The following is a 22990-nucleotide window of genomic DNA, read 5'->3' as shown; positions in this document are numbered from 1 at the left end:
ATCGTGCACAATAGGTGGATGTCTAGGTGGATCCCTAGGTTATGCCGGACTCATGAAGGGATGAGAAATCATGTAGAACCATTCCATGTAGTCTGCTGCACATTGTCCAAGCGTAACACATATCTGACCCACCTGTGCAAGGTATTCAGAAAACTGAATTCATCTATCATTAATATCTTCTATGCATAATGTCGATGCAGTAGGATGTGGAGGAATGATCTGCACATACCCAAACTGTTGCACAACCCTCTCTGGTGGTGTATGACAACATATGGACCCTATCGAATATGTCCAGAAAACAAAGAAATCAGCTCGAATTCTCTAAATGCACGATGGTCACCATAAGGAATCCAGTCGACATTGGTAATGTCTTTCCAGACTTTCAACTGCAGGCACGTGGTTTTCCCTCATCATAATCTTCGACAACAATAGACGAAGCAATAGAAGGAAAATGCTCATAGATTCAACACTACACATATTTTGAAAACAAAAAAAAAATCAAAACAATAATCAACATAAAATACATAACGGAAATAAAAAATTAAATTCAATTATAATTACCCGTAAAAGTGTGATATATCCTGCAAGTTGCCTAGTGTTGCTCTTAGACGCATCATCCAAATTGTCATACATATAGACTAGGGCAACAACTCCCTATGCGTAGCTTCCACTCTGAGTGAGGTCATGAGAGGCATCCAAGTATACCACATGCACATATGTGAAACTCTTGTTAGCAAAGAGAATGCAACCTACCAAATGCAACAAATATGCTCGAGCTGCTACAGTCCACTATGATGCATCACATTTGCTATGATAAATGTCTCGCAGCCACGATAGTTGAACATATGCCCCATGGCATTGTACTGTTTTGGCTCTTGCTTCAGCTCCACTAACTTCAAGCAATTCAACTAACAGCGGCATGACTTCATCCATATGAAGAGCCTAGAAGTTATGGAAGGCACCTGTGATGGGTAGATGAAACAATGATGCCACATCATCGAGGGTGATAGTTATCTCTCCTACAAGAAGATGAAAACTACTTGTTTCCTTATGCCACCTCTTTGCAAAAGCTGATATAAGTCCCTGATCACCAGTGTCCAAGGAACATGCGATCAAAGAACTTAATCTTGTGGTAGCCACTAAGCCTTCAATCTCTGGAGTAGACCTGCCAAATTTCTCAACCTTCCTTCAATGGGAGGATAACTTCAACTCAAGACGTTCTTGAAAATCAAAATTTAAATCATTTCAACAATAATAACAAATACTTACAAAAAATATTATTTATTTAAAAATATAAATACTTGTTCATTCCAAACAGTCACTACAACATGATGAGCATAGTCAATCAAAATTAATGTGTTGTGCGGCCCACCTGGAAAACCCTTAGCATTAGGAACTACATCATCAGCAGCTGCTTCTTGAGGTTGTTCATAGACCTCGTCAGCTGCATCATCCACATGCTGAACTTCCTCAGCAACAGGTGTAACTTCATCAACATCAACAAGCGTTCAAACAATACTTCAAACAATTACTATTTAATAATTCATATATAAAAAATTATTTATTTTTTAAATATCTTTTTAATTAGTTTTATATATTCATAAATGCATATAGAAATAATTTTTTCAAATAGATAGAGTTCACATAACTAATTTTTTAAATATCTTTGGTTTTTATTTCTAACAAATCACAATTTCATTTTTCAACAAATTACTATGACAATAACTTTAAAGTTTTTATAACTAATGAAAAAAAAATTAATTTTATACTTCTAAACATTATTTATATAAATATTTAATACTATGAATGTAATAATATATATACGACTATATCAATAAAAAATTATAATTTACAAATTTACATTTTCTTGTTAAACTAAATTGTGAAGTATATACTAATAAAAATTTGGAACTTATGATATCTAACAAATTTATAAATAAATTTTTAAAATACCAAAATATAATTAAATTACTTGTGATTACAAAAATATTAAATCACAATAATATATATACATTGTTTTTTAAATAAACAAACAACTTAACTTCTTTATTAAAAACCAACTTCAAAAAAACAAATATAATTAATTAAAAAAACCAAAAATATATACAACAATGTTTATTTATTACAAATTATTTTTTATAAGAAAAATATTAATATATTTATAATTTTTTAAAAATAAAACAATAATTATTTCTTTAAATTTTAAATTAAAAAAAGGTTTACGAATTAGTAATCCATATGAGTTATACGAATTAGCAATCCATATAACTCATATGTATTGGCAATCCGTATGTGTTCTACAGATTTTCCAATCCATAAAACAATATCAGACAAACAAATGGGTAGGGAGCACGACCACTTACGGCAGAGACGACAACACTGACGATGCGACAGTTATGGAGGGTCTGGAACCTCAACGAAGATGATGAACAGTAGCAGCAGCGCGATAAGGAGGAAGGCTAAGGGAGAATGTTTTTTTAAATTTTACTAAAGGACATTTTTGCCACTTCAATAAAATTGTTGGGTGCAGCAATTTTACTGGGTGAAAAAATTAACAAGAACTTTCAATATGAAGAGAAGTAAAACTTTACTTATAAATGTCATTACTCATAACTTATAATATTTAAAATCAAAACAAAATCAAAGTAGTTATATTTAATTTTCTTTTTTCTTCATCTATTCAATCAAACATATTTTACCAAATTAATTAATTAATTATATATATATATATATATATAATTTAAGATATAAGATATCAAATTACATCGGTATAACTTTGACAACTATTACACTATTTTTATAACTTCGTATAGAATGTAATTTTCATTTATCCAACCGTTGAATGATATCTACATATTACCAACATTGTTTATGTCAAAATTAAACAACAATAAGAATGTAATCAAATGATTCATATTTTACTATATTTTGAAATGTTTATATTACATAGATTTTAATTCATATGAACAAGGTAACAAATAATTTTAGAATAATATGAAATTTTTCATATGTAATTTATGTAAAACAAAGTTTTAATTTAATGGTGAGCTTTAAGATAATATTATTCAAATAAAAATTATAGAATGGTATAATAGTTATCAAAGTTACACCAATGTAATTTGATCTCTCTTTTATTTAAAGAACAATACATGTATAATAAATATTAATATATAAATATTTTTATCTCAAAATTAAAAACTAAAACGGATATTTTGCCACCTACAATATTGTTATTTTACTTTTGTATGAGACCACATATCTTCACTAAAGGTAATAATGTGAGTAAGATAAAATCATCACAAGTGTGATAAAAAAAATTTCTCTAAATATATTTAAAGTAGTTGCATACATGTTTAGAGGTACTGTGATATTAATTAATGAAATATCACACAATCCTTTAATAACTTTTTTTAGATGAAAAGTGAAAACATGCCCTTTTGTTTCTATTATCTTCTTTTTTCTCAAGTAAATTATCAAATTAGAAAATGTATAAAATTGAATTTAATTAAAATTAAATGAGTGTAAAATTTCAGTCACTTAATTATGAGTTACCATATATCATAAGATCATTGATATCTGTAATAATTATTTAAAAGTTATGTCTAAAATAATTTTTAATTAGTTGGAAGTGTAAAAATCATTATATTAACAACGTATTAACATAAAACTCTTAAAATCTTTTTAAGACAGCTAAATATTTTTTTAAAAAAATGCAAATCAATTTTAAATATTCTTATGCTAAAAAATGTCCAAAAATAATTTGTAAAAAACCATGACTAGCATTTTGTTTGTACATTTTATGCGAACACTTAAATATTTATTTTATTATTAATCTGACATTTACTTTTATTAATTTTTGCATAAAAGTCCATTAAAGAACGGGAAATGTTTAATATAATGGAGCATTCAAATATGCCCAGATACTAATGTAGCATTCAATTGTGCATAAAGGAAAAGAGAAATGAGAGGAAAGTTTGAAAATTTAATGTAAGTCTCACAATTTTATCCTCTACTTCAATTTAAAACTACTATAATTTAAAACTTTAAGGGACTGTTAAGTCTACTTTAATGAATTGTTAACGTGACATTAAGTAATACTCAACAATGTGTTAAGGTAGCCAGATTATCTTTTTCCCCTAATCAAAGACTAAATTTTTGGATATGACACCCTTAACAACGCCTTAGCAATACCACAGTTAAAATTAAAACATAAATTCATTGAAGAACTAAAATCAAAATTTCAAATAAGCAAAAGTTATTTACATGAAGAAAAAAAACAATTGAAGAGTGATTATCCAAATTAAAAAGAAAAAGGAAAAACATAATTTTAAGTTTCAAAAGTCAAATTAAATAATTCAAATTCATATAATTTCATTGAAGTCTTGTTTTCGAAGCCTCAATATGATAAGTGAAAGGTGATGATTTTACTTGCATCGATAATTTTCTAGATTTGTTTTAAAGATTTATTTAGCATCCCAAACCCAAATATTCAAGCTCGTGTTAAAGGGAAAAATAAAGGTCTTAAGCAAAAAACGAATTAAAGAAATCCACACAAACAATCCAGTAGAACAATGGAGGAAAATAATCCAAACCGCAAATGCATATCTAATAAATCCAACAAGTTATGCTAATCCATCCTACAGCAATTCAGATACGAAAAAAAGTGAAACCAAAAGTACCAAGAACATAAACTTCCTTAGTACTCTGACTAAAACAAAACATCTAAGACACCTGCAAATAAACTGGGGGGAAGCATACGGAATAGGAATAACTGGAAAGCAGATTCCAGTCAAAAGACTAAAGGAATCTAAGACACAAGATTGTCATTGAGAGAGAGTGAAGCTAGTTGATCAGCTGGGTTAGTTTGCTGTTGAGCAACATTTCTTAACACATCCATGGCTTCAGCAACTTTTGCCTTCAGAGCATCTGGTGACTCAATCAGATGTAAAACTTCAGGCTGGTCCATCTCCAGAAGCATGCCAGTAACCTTTGCTGCAGCATCGTGTTCCAGCTGATCCACAAGCGGGTATAAAGCTTCACCGAGCATCTAGCAAAACATTCATGATAAAGAATCAGTACAGCATTATTATATAACATATAACATATAGAACACATAAATCAGGGATTACTCAACCCAAAATGTGCCAAAAACAGTTGCAGGAAAAGTTACTTACAGTCCTCTGCTGTTCAGGGGGAGCATTTGCAAGAGCCGTGGCCAAAGCTTGAATGGGCATTGGCTGTCCCACAGCATCGCGGATTGGCAGACCACCCATGTCATAAGGGACTGACATCATTCCACCAGCTACACCTTGAAGTGGGACATCTTGCATGTTGCGGCCAGGAGGGTAACGATAGACACGCCCCCTTGGAAGCATCTAACAAACAAATAAGAAAGTATCTCACCATCAGGCATGCATGCAGATGAGTAACGTGAGAGACAAACAAAAAAATTGGAAACTCTGTGCAAGAGCAGACCTGCTGCTGCATCATTGGCATTGGCTGTTGGGGTTGTTGCACAGGACCTGTTCCTCGGCGGCCCCCTGGGCGCTGCCCTTGTTGGCCTTGCTGAACCATAGGAACAAAGAAGCTTGGCATGGGACCACCACCAGGTCTCATTCCAGGAACTAGTTGCTGCTGGTATCCAAATCCAGCCTGCATTTGAAGGATGATTACAGTTATTTCTCAATCTAAACTGATTAATTGAACATAATAAGCCTAACATGAAAATATAATGTCCCTGACATAATGGTCAGTAGCATAACGCACATGTAGCATATGTGGAAGAGTAGAACACAAAGAGAAACACCATAGCTGAGATATCATATTAACAAAAATGTAGGCCCTTAAGCACAAGTTTAGACTAACAGCAATGTGAACAACTAAAAGGCTAAAAGTTAAACTTGACTTTTGAAATATTTTTCCACATATAATGTGCTTGATATCAACAAAAATAGAAGTTAAAGATGTAAACAACTGGCTAATAATTACTTGTGGAGGCATCATGGCTGGGGGTCCTTGCCCATACAAAAATTGTTGTCCAAGACCAGGAGCACCAGGAGGGTAGAGAGGCATACGGGGCGCAACAGAAGGCGTTATTGCAACAGGCCTCATCTGTGAAAACTGAGCCTGGAAGAAAGCAGTAATAATGGTGAATTCTAAATACATTTTCATTTGCCTAACCTACAGTAATTCTAATTACAGTTGCAATACAACTTCTATGAATTGCTGCAAAGCATCACGTTATATTCTGTATGTGTTAAAAAGTTTCATATCCATGTCCATATCATATGATTTCATATCCATTGAGGTCAAAGAGAGATGCCAATAGAAGCACCAAAAAGCACATGCCTCACCAATAAATAATGAGGAGCATCAAAACTTGTACAAGAAAAATACAATCTTAAGTGATAAAACATGATATTACAGCAAATGTATAACAAAATAAAAACACAAAGGACATGCAGAAAAGAGCATATAAAAAACTAATTTCTATAGATGACCACAAAACAGGTAATTAGATTAAAGGCACAAACGATAGTAGGCATAAGGTAGGATATACAGCCTATTTAAAAAGGCAACATTGAAAATAGACATGCAGGTTGTGTAACAGAATAAAATCAATAAAAAGGGTGTTTAATTGTTACAGATAAAGAATAGAAGAATTAAAAAAAATTAAAAAGACGCTTTATTTGGCAGTGACTTAATTAATATATTTCCTGTCTTGGCAGTGATTCTGATTTTGAGACATTTACAATGAAACCTGATGATAACATGGGCTGGGCATTCTCAAGACAACTACCAGACAACCAAAGGGGCATTTCCTCAACCAACAAGAGGGATCTGCTGGATCCATCCATCTCTCACCTAACCTTATCACCTAAGATTAGGGCCCTCAACACCATCACCTACCCCAATCAATAATATACAGTATTGTTTTTGTATCTATTCTTCAAAGTAACAAAATTTCAGGTTTCCAATACACAACTTTTGCTAAGCAACAGACATAGTAAATTTTTTTGTGAAAATTAAATTTATTTAAACTAAATGAGGAATACAGACATATAAACATACCAAATAACTACCATTCATGGACTAAATGTAGGAATTTCTGTGCCAAAAACTTAAAACTTAACAGTGTACAAATAAACAACAGAAAAAGCTGGGCCACTGTTACTACGGGGTTACCTGTAACCTTGCTCTTCTGTCTTCTTTTCTCTGTGCAAGGGCAACGTACAGAGGTTTTCCAGCAATCATTTTACCATTCATCTCACCGAGCTACAAGTACCAACAGATATGCATATGAAAACTAAGGTTCTTTAGCAAAAAAAAATAATATTAGCATATTAATATATTTCTTGTTTACAGAGTTCTATACTTACAGCACGAGATGCTTCCTCAGGAGTTGAAAATGCAACAAATCCTGATCCTCTACCGATTCCAGTGGGGTCTCGCATAACCTACAGAATAGGTGACATAATACACATTGCTTAAATCTGCTACCAATAAAAAAGACCTGACCATAAAATACCAGCAAAGAAATGACATTTGCACACCTTGCATGAAGTTATTGTACCATATTCAGCAAACATTTCCTTAAGTTTTTCATCACTGATAGTATCATCCAAGTTCTTGAGATACAGGTTCACACCTTGATATTTGTCAGCAGATTCCTTTATACTCTGCTCAAACCGTCCTTTCAGTTCTTGTTCACGCTCAGATTTTTTCTGGGCTTTTCCAACATACCACTCCTTATCATCAACTTTCTTCCCATTAAGTCCTTCAACAGCTTTGGCAGCATCATCTGGGTTTTCAAAATTGACAAAGCCAAAACACCTTGATTTACCGTCTGCGTCCCTCATTATTACAGCACTAGTAATGGTACCATATTCTCCAAAAAATTTCATCAACTCTTCATCCGTGGTTGACTCTGATAAGTTTTTCACATAGACATTATTAAATTTTGTCTTACTGAGAGCATTCTCTCTATCTTGCTTTCGCAGAAAATGGCCTACATAGACCTGCTTATCATTGATCAACATGCCATTTAACTTGTCAATAGCATTCTGTGCAGACTCTTCACTGTCGAATTGAACAAAACCATAGCCCTTAGACAGGCCAGAAGCATCAGTTGCTATTTTGCAAGAAAGAATGAGTCCAAAAGAAGAAAAAGTATCATGTAAGGCCTTGTGGTCAATAGCCTTATCCAAATTCTGCACCACCAATATCATTAGAAATATGAGATTCAGGATGTCAATATAAACAACAGACAGCAACAAAAAAAGAACTTCATTGCCCAGCCACTACTCACAAAAAACTAGGCAAATAGAAAACTTTAGGATTGATTGGTTATTGTTCGCTTTTAGTTACAAAAATGCCACCTTGTTTTCAAGGTTTCTAGATCTAAAAATTTTATACAGAAAAAAAAAAGACAACTTTTTATTCTTTTCTATTTTATAGTTTCACTTTTCTCAAAACAAAAGACCCGCCCTTAGTCATAGAATTACTTTCCAATTAAGCTAAATTAAAATACAGGTTCTTCATTGTTAACCTCATCCTTACATCTGACTTTTAAGCAATTAAAAGCAAAAGATTTATATTAGAAATACAAAAGAGACCACTTATTACGTTGAAAATACAAAAATGCAATGAAATCATCCTTTCCCATCAAATACTTTCTACTTTTAGTTGGTTATACTTATATGCCATACGAGCTAATGTTATCAAAATAGCCAAAACATCCCTAAATTTATAACTTATGTCCTTCTAGCTTAATACAAATTACAAATTCGGTAAATTTAGGAATAAGATGTTAACAACAAACGCGTTTATGGACGATTTCCACGATTCACACTATCAAGTCATTTTCATTTTTTTCAACGTAAAAAGACAACAAAAAGTGCGCACCTTGATAAAAATATTCGCAGTACCACTCTTCCTAAGACTAGGATCCCGATGAGAATACATGATCCTAATAGGTCTGTTGTTGAGTGGAGTGAAATTCAGCACATCCAATGCCCTCGCCGCTGAAAATCCAACACACACAAAAAACCAATTAATCAAGCCCCAATTTTCATTTTCATACAAAAAAGAGGAAATTTTTGTTATGATTTACCATCCTGAGGGTTACTGAAATTAACATAGCCATAACCGAGTGAACGACGCGTCGTAAGGTCCCTGCAAACGCGCACCGAAACGACTTGGACGACCTGGTTGAACAGATCGTATAGCTGTGCGTCGTTGACATTCTGCTCAAGATCGCCGACGTACAACGACGTCGTAACGAACTGGTTCGGGTTGTTCGGCGCGTTAGCCACGCCGTTCGGAGGAGGAGCCGACACCGGACTCTGATGCTGCACCTGAATCTGCGCCATCTCGCCGCCTCAAAAATAATATTACTGATGAAAAATTAGATACACGAAATAATATAAAAAAAAAACTAAACCCTAACCGAACCGCTTTTGGAATTTTTTTTGTGGGATAGTTTTTTTGTTCTTCCGTGTAAATAGAGTAGTAGGGATAGTAGGTCCGCCGGAGATCCGAACGGAGGTGGTGGCTGTACGGCGGCGGAGAAGCTGAAAAATTTTATGGTATTTTTGGTTTTTTGGGTTTTTTTAAGTATATGGGTTGGGAGGGCAGAAGGGGCTGCACCGCACGGCACGCACGCAAGGGTGTGGATTATATAGTGGGAAAGCGGAAACCCTAGTTTAATCCGTAGGTCAGATGTGTGACGTGGGCTCGCACGTGCGAGAGGTTACGTCGTTACGAGGGTGTGTTTTCCCGCGTAACAATAGGGCCATGTGAGTATGTGTGCTTGCTAGGTCAAATGGATGATATGGGCTCTCATGTGCGAGATGGCCCGCTAAGAGAATGAGGGTTCCAAGAAAAATGTTCCCCCACGTAACAAGGAAATTACTTAATACAACATAAGGGAACTGCTAGGGGAATCCAGGAGTTTTGTTGGTACACCCAGCATAACAAAAAAATGTCAGTTTTACCCTTTCGTAAGTCCAATAAAGACTAATAATTCGTATGAGACTTATAATTTTGGAATTAATTTAAAATTAATAGTCCAAGTAGAAATCGATCCTGTAACTTTCGGGTTATTAGTACAACACTCTAATCAACTGAGTTAATAGACCAATTATGTTATAAAATAATTAATATTACTATATATAATACTAAAATTTCTAATGTATATTTAATACACATATAAATTTACATAATAAATTTTGTGATAATTAATTTTTATCTAATAATTAATTTGTTTACATATATAAATTGTAAATAAAAATCATAGGTTTAATAAAAATTTACATATGTAAAAAAAAATACCAAATTTATTTAATTATGAATTGTTGTAATAAACATCTAAATATATCATTCAATTAAATATCATATTTATTTAATTTTCGATCACTGTATTAAACATCTGAATACATCATTCAATTAAATATCAAATTTATTTAACTATTAATTATTGTAATAAACATCTAAATACAACATCCAATTAAATATCAATTTTTTTTAATTATCAAATTGTGTAAATAAAATCATGTATAAAAAAAATATAATTTAAAAAAATCAAAATATACGGATTGACAATCTGTATGTTTTGAATTTTTTTAATACTCATTTCTTCTTCTTCGGTAACGAAAAACCACAGAACTTCATTGTATGAATCATACGGATTGTCGATCCGTATAAACCATACGGATTGTCAATCCGTATGAACCATACGGATTGTCGATCCGTATAAACCATACGGATTGCCAATCCATATGTTTTGAATTTTTTTTATTATAATTTTTTTTATACATTATTTTATTTACAAAATTTGATAATTAAAAAAATTGATATTTAATTGGATATTGTATTTAGATGTTTATTACACTAATTAATAGTTAAATAAATTTTATATTTAATTGAATGATGTATTTGGATGTTTATTATAGTGATTGAAAATTAAACAAATATGATATTTAATTGAGTGATGTATTTAGATGTTTATTACAACAATTCATAATTAAATAAATTTGGTATTTTTTTACATATGTAAATTTTTATTAAACCTATGATTTTTATTTACAATTTTTATATGTAAACAAATTAATTATCAAAAAATTTATTATATAAATTTACATATGCATTAAATATATATTAGAAATTTTAGTATTATATATAACGACATTAATTATTATATAATATAATTGATCTATTAGCTCAATTGGTTAGAGTGTTGTGCTAATAACGTTAATACGGATTGACAATCTATAAGAGGCTTACCGATTGTCAATCCGTATGAGGCTTACGAAAGGACAAAATCGACATTTTCCTGTTATACTAGAAGTTCCCTTGAGTTAAACTCTTGTATGGTTCGTGAAAATGGGCTAGAAACCATGTGATGGAAAAAAGTAGAGAGAGATAGAAAGAAAAGAATGACATGAAAATGAATAGTATGAGAGTGACTGAGATAAATATCATCACTCAAAATAAAATTGCTTTTATTTTTTATACACATAATTGGAAAGAGTATTTTCAAATAATTAAATGAGACTAATTCCTTCAAAAGATTTTCACTCAAAGGTGGTATTCCAATCCAACCAAGTTTTCCATAAACATAAGATAAGAGAAATATTTAAACCATTTATTACTTGCACAAATGACATAGTTTATTATTATTCGAATCAATCACTTGTTTATAAATTGCTTTTATTTTGTAAATAGTAAAAAAAAATGTTGTATATTTAACCTTGTTAATTATCAAGTTTTTTATTTGAAATTTTCTTTATTTTGTTATAATAAAATAAACTTTATTCCAATGGCATCAAAACAAAGAACACTGAGTAAAGTTTGACGCGCTATAATATTTTGCATATTTTGCTACATAATGCAACTATACAAGTATTGCTAAAAATTAAGTTATTACAAGTAAAGGTGGCAAATCAATCCATTTATCCATCATTTCACTCAAGGAAATTCATCCGTTACAAACAACAACAAAAATCAAATGGATTGGATCCAATGCATCCATTGATTTTCTAGATGGTTAATGATTCATCCACTATTTCTCAAAATCTAATGAATTTTCCAATTGACTTAATGGATCAAAATTGATTCAATACACTTTTTTCATATTTAAATTGCTCTTAAGTTTATTTTTTGAAATTTGTTCAAAAAATTTATTTTAAAGTTTTAAAATTATATTTTTTAGTCAAGGTTGTTTTTCAATCAAAGTCAACATGAATAATTTTTAGATGATTTTGCTGGACACAATTTTACGATTGATGTCACATAAGATTATTTTTTGGTCGAAGTCAACCAGGATCATTTTTAATTAATGTCAATTGAAACTATTTCTCAACTGACATCAACTTGTACAATTTTTTACCGATGTTAACAAGGCAAAATTTTCGCCAACATCGATTGCGTTAGGGCAATTTTTTGATCAACATTAATCAAGACTATTTTTTTATCAAAGTCAACTAGAATAATTTTTTATCCACACCAATCGAGTTAGTTTTAGTTGACCTTAATCAAAATTGTTATTATTTTAAAAATATTATTAATTTTTAAAATACATTATTTTTATGGATGAGTTAGATACATATTCATGAAAAAAATGTTAATAGATGAGTTTTTATCAAATGAATCATCGATGGATTAGATTTTATAAATAAATTTTTAATGAATTAAAATGGATTAATAGATTATTTTGATATGATACATTTTGATCCCAATTTAAATTTATCCGATCAATCCATTTTGTCAACCTAAAAAAAATCATGCCAATAGGTGAGGAAAATAAGCTGGAAATAATGGGTGGAAAATTTAGTATAAAAAAGTAGTCAAATTAGCAGGAGGAATACTGTGTAAATAATTAGAAAAAATCCTTCAAATGAGCGGGGAAAAAACTAAAAAATAGGCAAAAATTAGTGAAAAAGAAACACTTAAATGAGTGGGGAAAAACATACAAATACGTGGAATAAGGGAACAGAGAAATTATTCAAATGAATAAGAAAAAAAAATCATACAAATGAATGAGAAAATGGACAGAAAAATCATACAAATAATCAATAAAAACATGGATGTGAAAAATTCATTCAAATGCGCAAATAGGAAAAACCCATCGGCATGGTTGTTGCTTCTTTAATAAGTGGCAAATACAAGTTCTGAGAGAAATCCTAATATAACATTGAGGCATGTCACAGCGTCAAAACATCTATTAATATTATAATTAAACTGTCCCTAATCTAAGACGTGCCCTGCCCAAGTATAACTATTAGTATTCAAAAGCTTCGCTGAAAAAAATATTTACTGTAACATCATATGTATACTAGTAAAACAACGATAGAAACAAAAATTGATTTAACAGAAAATGTTACCATCACAGTATTAAAAAACTTTGCTGCAAAAATAGAGAGAGCAACCTTGGAATTTCATTCTATAATTTCTCCCTCCTCTTCATCAAATTTCCCAATTCCTTCGCCACTATCACACTGTCTTTTAACCAAGGAAGAAGGATCTTTATGAAGATTATTATCAACAATAGAATCATTCTCGTCATCATCACTATCTTCATCTTCACAATCATGGCTATTATCATTATTGAAGGTCACAATTTTTTGAACTGTTTCCTCATTCCCTCCTTTAAGAACATCTTTTCCGGTGTGCAAGTATTTTTCTTCACCATCAACTTCAGACCCCTTTTCTTTAACCACGACCAACGGATATCTCAGCGGCTTATCAAGACAATGTTTGAAGAAAGAATTCATTACCATGAACCTGAAAACCTGAATCAGGTGGCTCTTATCCCTCTTTACATCTGAACTCAGGAGTTTCTGCAATAATGTAGGCTTCCTCTTCTTCAAAGAGGGGCTTTCTGAAAAATCTTTGTCATCAAACTTCTGCCTCTTGGCGAACCTACCTTTTCTGTCTGATTTCTTGTTGAACTTGTTTTGGAATTTTCTTTTGTCAGTAAATTTGTTTTTCCCTTCACTCTGAAGAGCTTGATTGTCAGAATTCTTCAAGTAGTATGATGGTATTTCAGCAACTTCAACTCCCAATTCAGCTTGCTTCGCTAACACCTCCTTGAGCTGCAAAGACAATTATATACACTACATCAATGATTTGGAATACTATTAGCTGAGTCAAAGAAACATTTATTTGTCAGCACTTATATTTCATGCTAAAATAATTGTATTTGCTTAGCTCTCTATTGAACAACAAAATTAAATTTGGTAGCATAAAAATATTAATTGGGAGGTGTTATATGCTAATAACATCCCTCAAATAAGAATACCTCTCTTTGTAAGACCTCCCTATTAATGGCCTTCCTGTCTTTTGGGTGTTCACTGTGCTTCTGTAGGTAGTGATTCAGGAATTGATTATTAGACAATAACATCTGATAAACAAAAGCAGTAGGTAGATCAGTTTGTTTAAAACCTTCTGAATGTTGTTATTGAAAGGATGATTCTTTTTCCGTGCTTCACGCCACTGTTGGATCTCTTGCACAGTGTAAGTCACAGACAAGGATCTAACCATTCATACACAAAATCAGGATTAGAGTTAAGATATTTTCAGTATAACAGAATAAGCTGTGAAACTAAAAGATTAAGAAATGTAATTATTCAATAGAGAAAAGATGAAACAAAAATCTACAAGAAAGCAAATATAATTTCTAAAAATAACACCAAAAAGAAATCTAAGTTTTCATTTAGATGGTTATCTGAATTCTGGAAGATATCTATTTGAACAAAAAAATTGCACGTTTTTGCACCAAAATTGTGATAGGTCACAACCTTATTGAGTCAATATGTCGAAGAGAGGCAAGGTGCTTTAATTATATAGAATCAGAGATGTTTTTTAAATACTGCATGGTTGATCTCATAGTTTAAAATTCAAATTGACTCAAATAATAATTACACACACACAAAACATATTCATGTTCATGACAAATGTAAAAGTTGAAAAATAATATGCTAGGTGTATGCTCAGTCTATCATGTCTCCATTACAAGAACCCAACTGCAACAACTCTTCCAACAGAAATTACTAGATATAGAGGTCCTCCAAGCCTAACAGAAAACATTCTCAAGGTATTTTGATGCCCTGTGTTCCAACATGCTGTATCCATTTATCCATGAACTTTAATTGCATAAGCATCTTGAGAACAATGCACTCAATTTTTCTTTCACATTAGGGCAAATTTGTTGTCCAGCTGGATGTGATGGTGCCAGGACTGGCATTTTGGCTGCCATGATTCCTAAAAGTAATGAACCAGGAAGTGATCCAGTTGGGAAAAAACCATCCTTGTTTGGCATAAAATCTGCTACATCTATGGCTTGCCCACATGTGACAGGTGCAGTGGCACTCATTATTAAATCAGACATGAAAAAATGGAGTCCTTCAATGACCAAATCATATCAGCATTGATGACAACAGGTTCTAGACCAAACACCTTTTTTTCTAGTCTTTCAAGGATATGTGTGATAGCAAGAGAGAAGTGACACTTATGTGGTTCTCTTCCTCTTCCATTCTTTAGCTACAAGCTAAAACAACTTGAGAAAGCCTCTTACTAACAGCTCAAACTACTTCACCAACTCACATAAAATGGGAGTTGGGGAAATTAATCCACTATGAGCTCTCAACCCTGGCTTAGTCTTTGAAGCATATGTGGAAGATTATCTCAGATCCTTAGTTATTATGGCTATTCAAAGAAAAACATAAGATCAATGTCTATGACTAACTTTAACTGCCCAAAGAACACCTATGAAGACCTTTTCTCCAACATCAAATACCCATCAATTTCAATAAGATTAATAACACTTAAAAAGCAAGAGAAAGCAAAGGTTTTCCAAGAACAGTTACAATTTTGGATCCCTTAATGCCACACACTGAAAAAGTGTGTGCACCTGAGTGATTGGTTGTGAAGGTCATCCCCAATAAACTTGTATTTTCAGAGGGTGTTCAAAGAATGACCTATAAAGTCTCATTCTATGGCAAGGAGGCAACTGGTGGATACAATTTTGGATCTCTAACATGGCTTTATGGTCACCATTATGTTCATACAGTATTTTCAGTCTCAGATGTTTTTTGATCACCATGCTTGATCTCATAGTTCAAAATTCAAATGAACTCAAATAGTTTCCTATTCAACAAGCTTAAATGTCAAATCTTTTTACATTGCTACACTAGCTTTAGCTAAAATATAGTTGAGTAAATTACTGATTTTATGAAAGCTGGTTACAAATCAGGGTAAAATATAGAGTTGAATTATTCTCTATTTCCCATATGTAATGACTAATGACAATCTAGAAAACTGAACATTTGGGCACAGAATTGAGGATAATATATTCATATGCCTAAACTTCTAACAGAGTTGCAAAAGTTTCAATAAAAATTGTTTTACCTTTCTGATGTAAATCATTGTTATTCAAATAACATTTTCAAATATTAAATTCAGATGATGTCTACTAGCATCATATTTAGGACTCTAGAAACAGCAATGTAAAATAGCCTTCATTTCCAGGAAGCAGCCAATAAACAAAGGACTATTTAATCAGCATCTTGTTGCATGTTATCATTATGAAACAAAGACAATTAAAAGAAGTTGAGTCTAAGGACTGCTAGCAGGTGATAGACTGGGACCAGATAAGAAAGGATCAGAAAGTCAAGCTGAAGCTACCTTTCTGGTTGCTGCTTATGTTCCTTTGGTTTTAAACCATAGTGTCCTCCCCTCCCACTGTTAGGCCCTGTTTTTGCCACAAGCATTAGTCTAACCACAGAAAAAAATGTTTTTGTCTTGGTAACAAGTTAGAAAAGTTCAAACCTTTGCCATTATGTTCTATAGGAAACCCACTTCCCTTCTTTCCATTGTTGACATCATGAAATTTCGACTTCTGGAATCTAAAGGAACAGGACAACAATTGTAACTCGCAGGAAAAACAGGTAAGTGATCAATTGTTAACCCAAATAACCAAGAGTAACAAAAGAGAAGAAAATAGCATACCCTGCTTGAAACCCCCCTCGATTTGGTTTATTTTTGAAGTTTTTGCTAGGTGATCCTTTCCAATTAGAGTTTGGAACATTAGTTTTAATATTGCTATTAGGTTTTTCCTGCAGCAATTAATGTGATTTGCAGTAAATATATTAGCCACGGCTTCTTGTATAATAGTATCTACGTGTAGTAGAATAACAAACTCTGCTAATACACATTGAAAAGACAGAAACACTTCAGTTTTAAGTACCTGTTTCATAAATGCAGGAGGTTGAGAGTTATTTGTGTGAGCCAAATTAGGATTAAGTGATCCAGAAGTATTCCCTTGTAACTGCTGAGACGAAAAAGGGGATGATGATACAAAAGAATTTGCACTAACGTTTGGTGGATTAAGGTTTTTCTCGTTTGGGTCAATCTGTGGCCGGACCTGATTTCCGGGCACAAAACCTAACTGGGGATTTGTGGAAAACATTGAATTCTGAGGGACCATAGCCTGAGGCACTTGGTTTGGAAACCCGAACATGGGGCAGGAACCAGGATGCATACCATACGGAACCCCCTGAGAAGGGTTTGGCATTTGCATAGGTAACTGCGGATTCATATTCTGCATAAGGTAAGGGCCACAAAACTGGCCATTTGGCATACTCATATTCATGTTGGGCTGCTGAAGCATGTTGAGAATACTTTGTGCTAAAAATTGTCCCTGGAGTGGAGACAAATTGAATTGAGCTTGATTCTGCATGACTTGTCCCTGAACAGGAGGAAACATTGGATTGTTGTAATTGGCATTGCCAACACTGTTTTGGGGACCTAAACCCCCCACATGTGGTTGACCCTGTTGATGACCAGGCAAACCCATATGAGGCATATGCAAGGGAAAATGATTGTGATTTGCAGCATTCATGAAAGGTGCTGCATTCATGGGTGGCTGCATAAAAGGGGGCATCAAGTTTTGGCCTTGGTGATTGCCCACACCATTGCTTTTCGAGAAATGTTGGGGGTTAGGATTAGGAGGATTCAAGAAAGTGGGTTGAGTTTTTGAGGAGGAGGAGTTGGTATTGTTAGACATGATGTGAACATAAACAAACTCAAGAAATCTATATACTCCAAAGTGTCAAATAAACTCAGTTTAGGAATGTGAAGAGTAAGTAAGTAATAGAATTCTAGAACTCTTAACCTGGCCACAGCAACAAGTACACAGTCAGAGGAAGCGAAAGACCGAGACTTTACCCAGAAAATCGAATGTTTGGGCAAACCCCATTTGATTTTGAAGCTCCAAAATGCTTGAGCGGCAATTGGAAATTGGAATGAACTTCCTCTGCTTTTATGTTCCTCAACTGAACCGCGCATGAAAAATGAACTTCTAGGGCAAAGGAAAAGGAAAATGATGCTTGAGCCTCCGAAAGAAAGGGTCCGACTCAATTAAAAAATGACATCTGTCAACATTTTTATAAATTGAATTTCTTTTCCAAGCATACCCTTTTCACTCCCGTGACGAGGGTGATGAACATCAAAACGGTGATTGATGCGCCACGGGCTCAGGATCCACGTCACGGCCAGCTTCGCGGCGGTTTATTTAATAAGTTTAACAATGAGGATATAAAGGACAATAAAGAAATTAAAAAGGACAACCAGCATTAATAGCATGAACACTAGAGAATTAAAAAACAACATAATAACATGTTTCTAGTATTATAATGGGAATTTGAGTTGTTAAAAAATTACTTCCATTACGGTGACCGATGGTGCTGAACAAAAGAGACAGTAGACATCGAAGAAGTGAAAAAATTTGATTAGTTAAGAAGTAATATTAATCGAAATATTACATGATAATAAATTATATGTTAAATAATAAAATAATTTAAAAAGTTCAAAAAAATTTCTATATTTTTTCTTAATACAAATCAAACATCACACAATACAAAAAGTATTATAATAAAATTTATATTATTTTGTCTAGTACATAAACACATCAAACAAGATATAACATAAAAATTATTTATAATATGCATCGACCATCAAATAACATATAATACAAAAAGTTATCAGGTGACTCGGTGACTTATTTAGTCTTATTTTATTTATTTTTTAACAAATCAAACACACTCTAGATGTTACCAAAATATCAAAGTCTTGAGTCTGAGCTAAAAATGATAAATCAAATTAGAATTATCACTTAGTAGAAAAAGAAGAAAGGAAATAAATGACAAGAGATTTGTGAATAAGCAAGTAGGCATGGAAAGATATATGGGAATTTAGATTGATTAAAAATTTAAGACAACAAATTCTAGGGAGAAGGAAAATTTACTTATGTAAAACTTTTTCTTCCCTACCAGTTTTAAAAGAGGACTACGAATTCTTTTATTTGTGAAATCATGGTTTGGAAAGGTTTCCTCAACTAGTTTGGTTAGCTTGAACACTTCTTGGGGTCTTATACCATTTCTTATAGCTACCTTATATGAAATTTTTTGAGGTAAACATTGCCATTGAGAAACAGAAATGCCATCAATGCCATGACTTGGTTAGTAGCATCATCCAACAAGTACATATCATTGTTGGACAAGTGGCCTCAATAACTTAAGAGGGGAGATGAATTAAGTTTTAAAAAATTTCCAATCAACAAGTTCTAATTCCTTTTTTAAAATGATAGGTTCAGAATATTGAAGATGAAAATGAAGATTCAAATTATTTCAACAATGTTCTTTAAGTATGCAAGATAAAAACATGTGCAATAAAATAATCAAGATAAGGGAAGAGAGAAATGCAAACTCATTTTATCCTAATTCGGTCACTCCTCATGCCTACGTCCAATCTTCAAGCAACCCACTTAAGATTTTCCACTAATTTTGTAAACTCTTTACAACTTTTAAACACACATTGGGATCACTCTCCCTTGTGCTCAGGATTTTCACAAGTCATGAGACGATCAGTCTCCTGATCATAACAAAATTTATAAAATTGTACAGAAGGATTTCTCTCTTTTAGAGATGATAATACAAGTAGAAGATCTTAGAAGAATTCTTAATTGATTTGTAAGTGTTTGGCCAATTATTTGTTTTGAGAGAATTTGTCACTTAATGTTTTGATTGAAAAACTCTAAATATTTTTTAAGAACAAACACATATTTATAGGCCCTTGGTGGCTATTCAAAAACCATTTTGAAGATGTGTTTTTTCAAAATATTTTTCAAAATTCTTTCACTGGTAATCGATTACACAATTATGTTTTTGAAGGGTCATGACTTTTCAAAATTATTTTCTGAAGATTTGTTACTAGTAATCGATTACAAACAGTTGATAATCAATTACAAGATTTTAAAATTCAAAATCCTTTTTTAAAAGCCCATTTGCAATTTGTCTCTGGTAATCGATTATAGTTCCTGGTAATCGATTACTAGTGTAAAAACATTTATTTTTGAACTGATAAAAGTATTTGAAAAGCAATTGATGAGGCCAAAACTTATCAACCAATGTGAGATTCTTTTAACACATAAACTAAGCATTATCTTTCTATTGATCTTTGTTTGCTTGATCTTGAATTCATATTGAAGCAATTGTATTAGCTTAACTTTGAATTATTCTTAAAGCAATCTTGTGTGCTTATATTTTGGCATCATCAAAACCTGTATACTCAAAAACTTTGTACACATACATTCACAATCATGAAAGTCAAAAGCTAAGTTTGCTAGCTTGCCAACCATAAGGCTTCAACACTAATAGTGTTCTGCTATTCTTTAGTTTTTCCTGTCTCTTATATGTTCCCAGTCCCTATGTCATGTCCATCACTTTGTAGCATGTATATTTTGTTCTTTATTTGAGAATACCCACAAATTTCTCATTTTCCAGATAACCCACACCATTTCAAAAATTATAGCAGAAAAATCTTCGTCTCTTTGAGATATGATGTCACTTATCCAACCTACAAAGTTTATGGCTTGTGGGCTTGGTCGAACACCTGTGTTGGACCCAGACCTTGCACAGTCTCTGAACTCCATCACAACTAGGTAGTACATGAGTAACTGATTCCTCCTCCTTCATACTTGAATACCACGTCTAATAAGATTCAAATGGACAAAAGTATATTATGGCATGCCCGTCAAATGAGATGTCAACATTTGGCACTGTATCAACCTTCCATTTTTCTTTCCACAGATTCCCAGTAACAACAATTCTTAAGAAGAAAAAAACTTGTATTAATTTTCTGCTTACTTCTCAATACAAACTAAGCATTATTTATAAGCTTCATACAATGATGAAATAAAGGAAATATATGAAAGGAATAACAAAAAGTAGTGGGATGTATGAACAGAATGCATGGCACGCGAAGAAGGAGACAAGCAGCAGACAACATGATATGCTTCCACCAATGAAGGCCTGTCAGCTAAGCGCTTCTAACGGATTTGGCTAGATGTAGTCCACACTAATGGGTATCTTCAGTAGCGCGTTGAGGGTTAAGGGCTTGCTTCCTAACATTCCATGATCCATCAAAAACACCTTGTCCTCAAGGTATTGGGACTTCAAACCATGGCTTGAAGAGACTTCGACAATAGGATATGAATTTATAACAAAAATATCAAAGTAATTGGATTGCAAAAATTAAAATAAAGTTTGAGAATTGGGCTTGGGAATTAGTGTAAAGGTGTGTGAGACTTGGACTTTTTTTTAAGTAAATTAATTTTACTGAATTATATATATATATATATATATATATATATATATATATATATATATTATATATATATTATATATATTATTTTGACATACTACAATAATAGCAAGGTCCGTGTAGTTGACATTGCTTGATAAAGTTGATTGTTGTTTGGGCTACCAACCTAGTAGACATCTTAGGTGTACTGCATGACATGAAAAAATGATCCCTTTTTTTTATAGAAAAGGTGTAGGAGGAATGAAAAGACACTTCTAAGTGCATGTGGAACGTGGTATCAAATTAAAGTGGGTATGGAGTGATGTAGCTAGGACTTTGGAAAATTGATGGGCATTGAAGAGTGTGGGTTACATTGAAAAAAAACATGAAAGTGGGATTGGCTAAGGGAATTGACGTGTCAAATGGTGAGTGGAGGATTGAAAGCAACTATTGAGATGAAGAATAAAGAGAAAAAAACAAAAAATGGAAAAGCAAAGGACAAAGATAGTTGGTCAAAAAGGTGAGAGGTATAGTGATGGGTGGCAGGCTAGTATTGGAAATAATTTCAAGTTGTGTTAATAACAACAACAAACATGGGGCCGAAATAATACCCTTTGTAATATTCATGGCTTCCATCACTTCTTTCTCTTCGATAACACTCGCACAAGGAACCTAACGCTTAAGTGCGTTCTTGGTGTTGGTTCCTAGACGACTCTGACTACCTCGACAATTTGAAGGCCAACGGTGCTGCCAAAGACAGGGTCGAAGAGCACATCATAGAGGTGGCGATAGCTTACCAAGGCAAATACGACGGTGTCAAAATACCTCTGACAAAATTGCTCGCGTCGCAACTTGTTTCGTCACTAGAGGAGGCATCTTTGACGAGAACTCCAACGTCGATGTTGGTCGAGATAACAACAAAATACTTACACTGTAACTGGTTTCATCACCAAAAGAGGCATTTTTGACAAGAACTCTGGCGCCAATACTGGTCGCAATGGCATTGGAGCGAGTGGTGTCGACAACTGCTTCTCTAGAGACATTGACAGTATGGTTTCTGTGCGGGGTTGTGCCACCAATGTTGTTATCGTTGCAGAGTCCATAGATTTGTATATTAATGGTGACTTTGTAGAAGGGAAATATGAGGAAGGTTGGTTGGTCACCAGGATATGCAATTTCAGGAGAATGACATCGAGTTTGGAGACCATGGAGGCTAGGATCACAGTGGAGTGGAGTTGAGCTATAGCGAGTTTGGCAATAACGGCCTCGAGGCGGTCTGAGGAAGGTTCGTTGTCCGCCATTGGAGCTCAATGAAAGCACTAAATGTTATTTAAATGTTGTATAGCCCAAC

The 22990-nt window shown here is 33.0% G+C and overlaps 2 protein-coding genes across 2 annotated transcripts; both read right to left on the bottom strand.

Annotated features, from left to right (window-relative positions):
• Positions 1-4582: 4582 nt before the first annotated feature.
• LOC100784442 (polyadenylate-binding protein 2) lies at positions 4583-9674 on the bottom strand. Its single transcript, XM_003544418.5, has 9 exons — positions 9113-9674; positions 8905-9023; positions 7554-8210; positions 7380-7457; positions 7186-7275; positions 5989-6126; positions 5476-5652; positions 5175-5375; positions 4583-5047 (listed from the first exon to the last, which is right to left on the bottom strand). Exons 1-9 carry the CDS (start codon positions 9369-9371, stop codon positions 4808-4810), a joined length of 1959 nt encoding a protein of 652 aa, XP_003544466.1. The 5' UTR covers positions 9372-9674; the 3' UTR covers positions 4583-4807.
• Positions 9675-13067: 3393 nt separating this feature from the next.
• Positions 13068-18542, bottom strand: LOC100786384 (uncharacterized). Its single transcript, XM_006595912.4, has 7 exons — positions 17246-18542; positions 17008-17114; positions 16828-16904; positions 16684-16750; positions 14443-14533; positions 14300-14359; positions 13068-14093 (listed from the first exon to the last, which is right to left on the bottom strand). The coding sequence occupies exons 1-7, from the start codon at positions 18062-18064 to the stop codon at positions 13437-13439; spliced, it is 1878 nt and encodes a 625-aa protein (XP_006595975.1). The 5' UTR covers positions 18065-18542; the 3' UTR covers positions 13068-13436.
• Positions 18543-22990: the final 4448 nt, after the last annotated feature.

This window comes from Glycine max, chromosome 14, assembly GCF_000004515.6.
Source record: "Glycine max cultivar Williams 82 chromosome 14, Glycine_max_v4.0, whole genome shotgun sequence".
NCBI classification, from domain to species: domain Eukaryota; kingdom Viridiplantae; phylum Streptophyta; class Magnoliopsida; order Fabales; family Fabaceae; genus Glycine; species Glycine max.
Note: the sequence above shows the minus strand (reverse complement) of the source record. Positions and strands in the feature narration are given on the sequence as shown.

Coding starts and splice junctions, on each gene's coding strand:
- LOC100784442 (XM_003544418.5), bottom strand. CDS start 9,371: ATGGCGCAGATTCAGGTGCAGCATCAGAGTCCGGTGTCGGCTCCTCCT. Junction 9,024..9,112: donor TTTCAGTAACCCTCAGGATG/GTAAATCATAAC, acceptor TTGGATTTTCAG/CGGCGAGGGCATTGGATGTG. Junction 5,653..5,988: donor CAGCCATGATGCCTCCACAA/GTAATTATTAGC, acceptor CTTCAAATGCAG/GCTGGATTTGGATACCAGCA.
- LOC100786384 (XM_006595912.4), bottom strand. CDS start 18,064: ATGTCTAACAATACCAACTCCTCCTCCTCAAAAACTCAACCCACTTTC. Junction 14,534..16,683: donor CATAAGCAGCAACCAGAAAG/GTAGCTTCAGCT, acceptor ATGAATGGTTAG/ATCCTTGTCTGTGACTTACA. Junction 14,094..14,299: donor GGGAGGTCTTACAAAGAGAG/GTATTCTTATTT, acceptor TTGTCTTTGCAG/CTCAAGGAGGTGTTAGCGAA.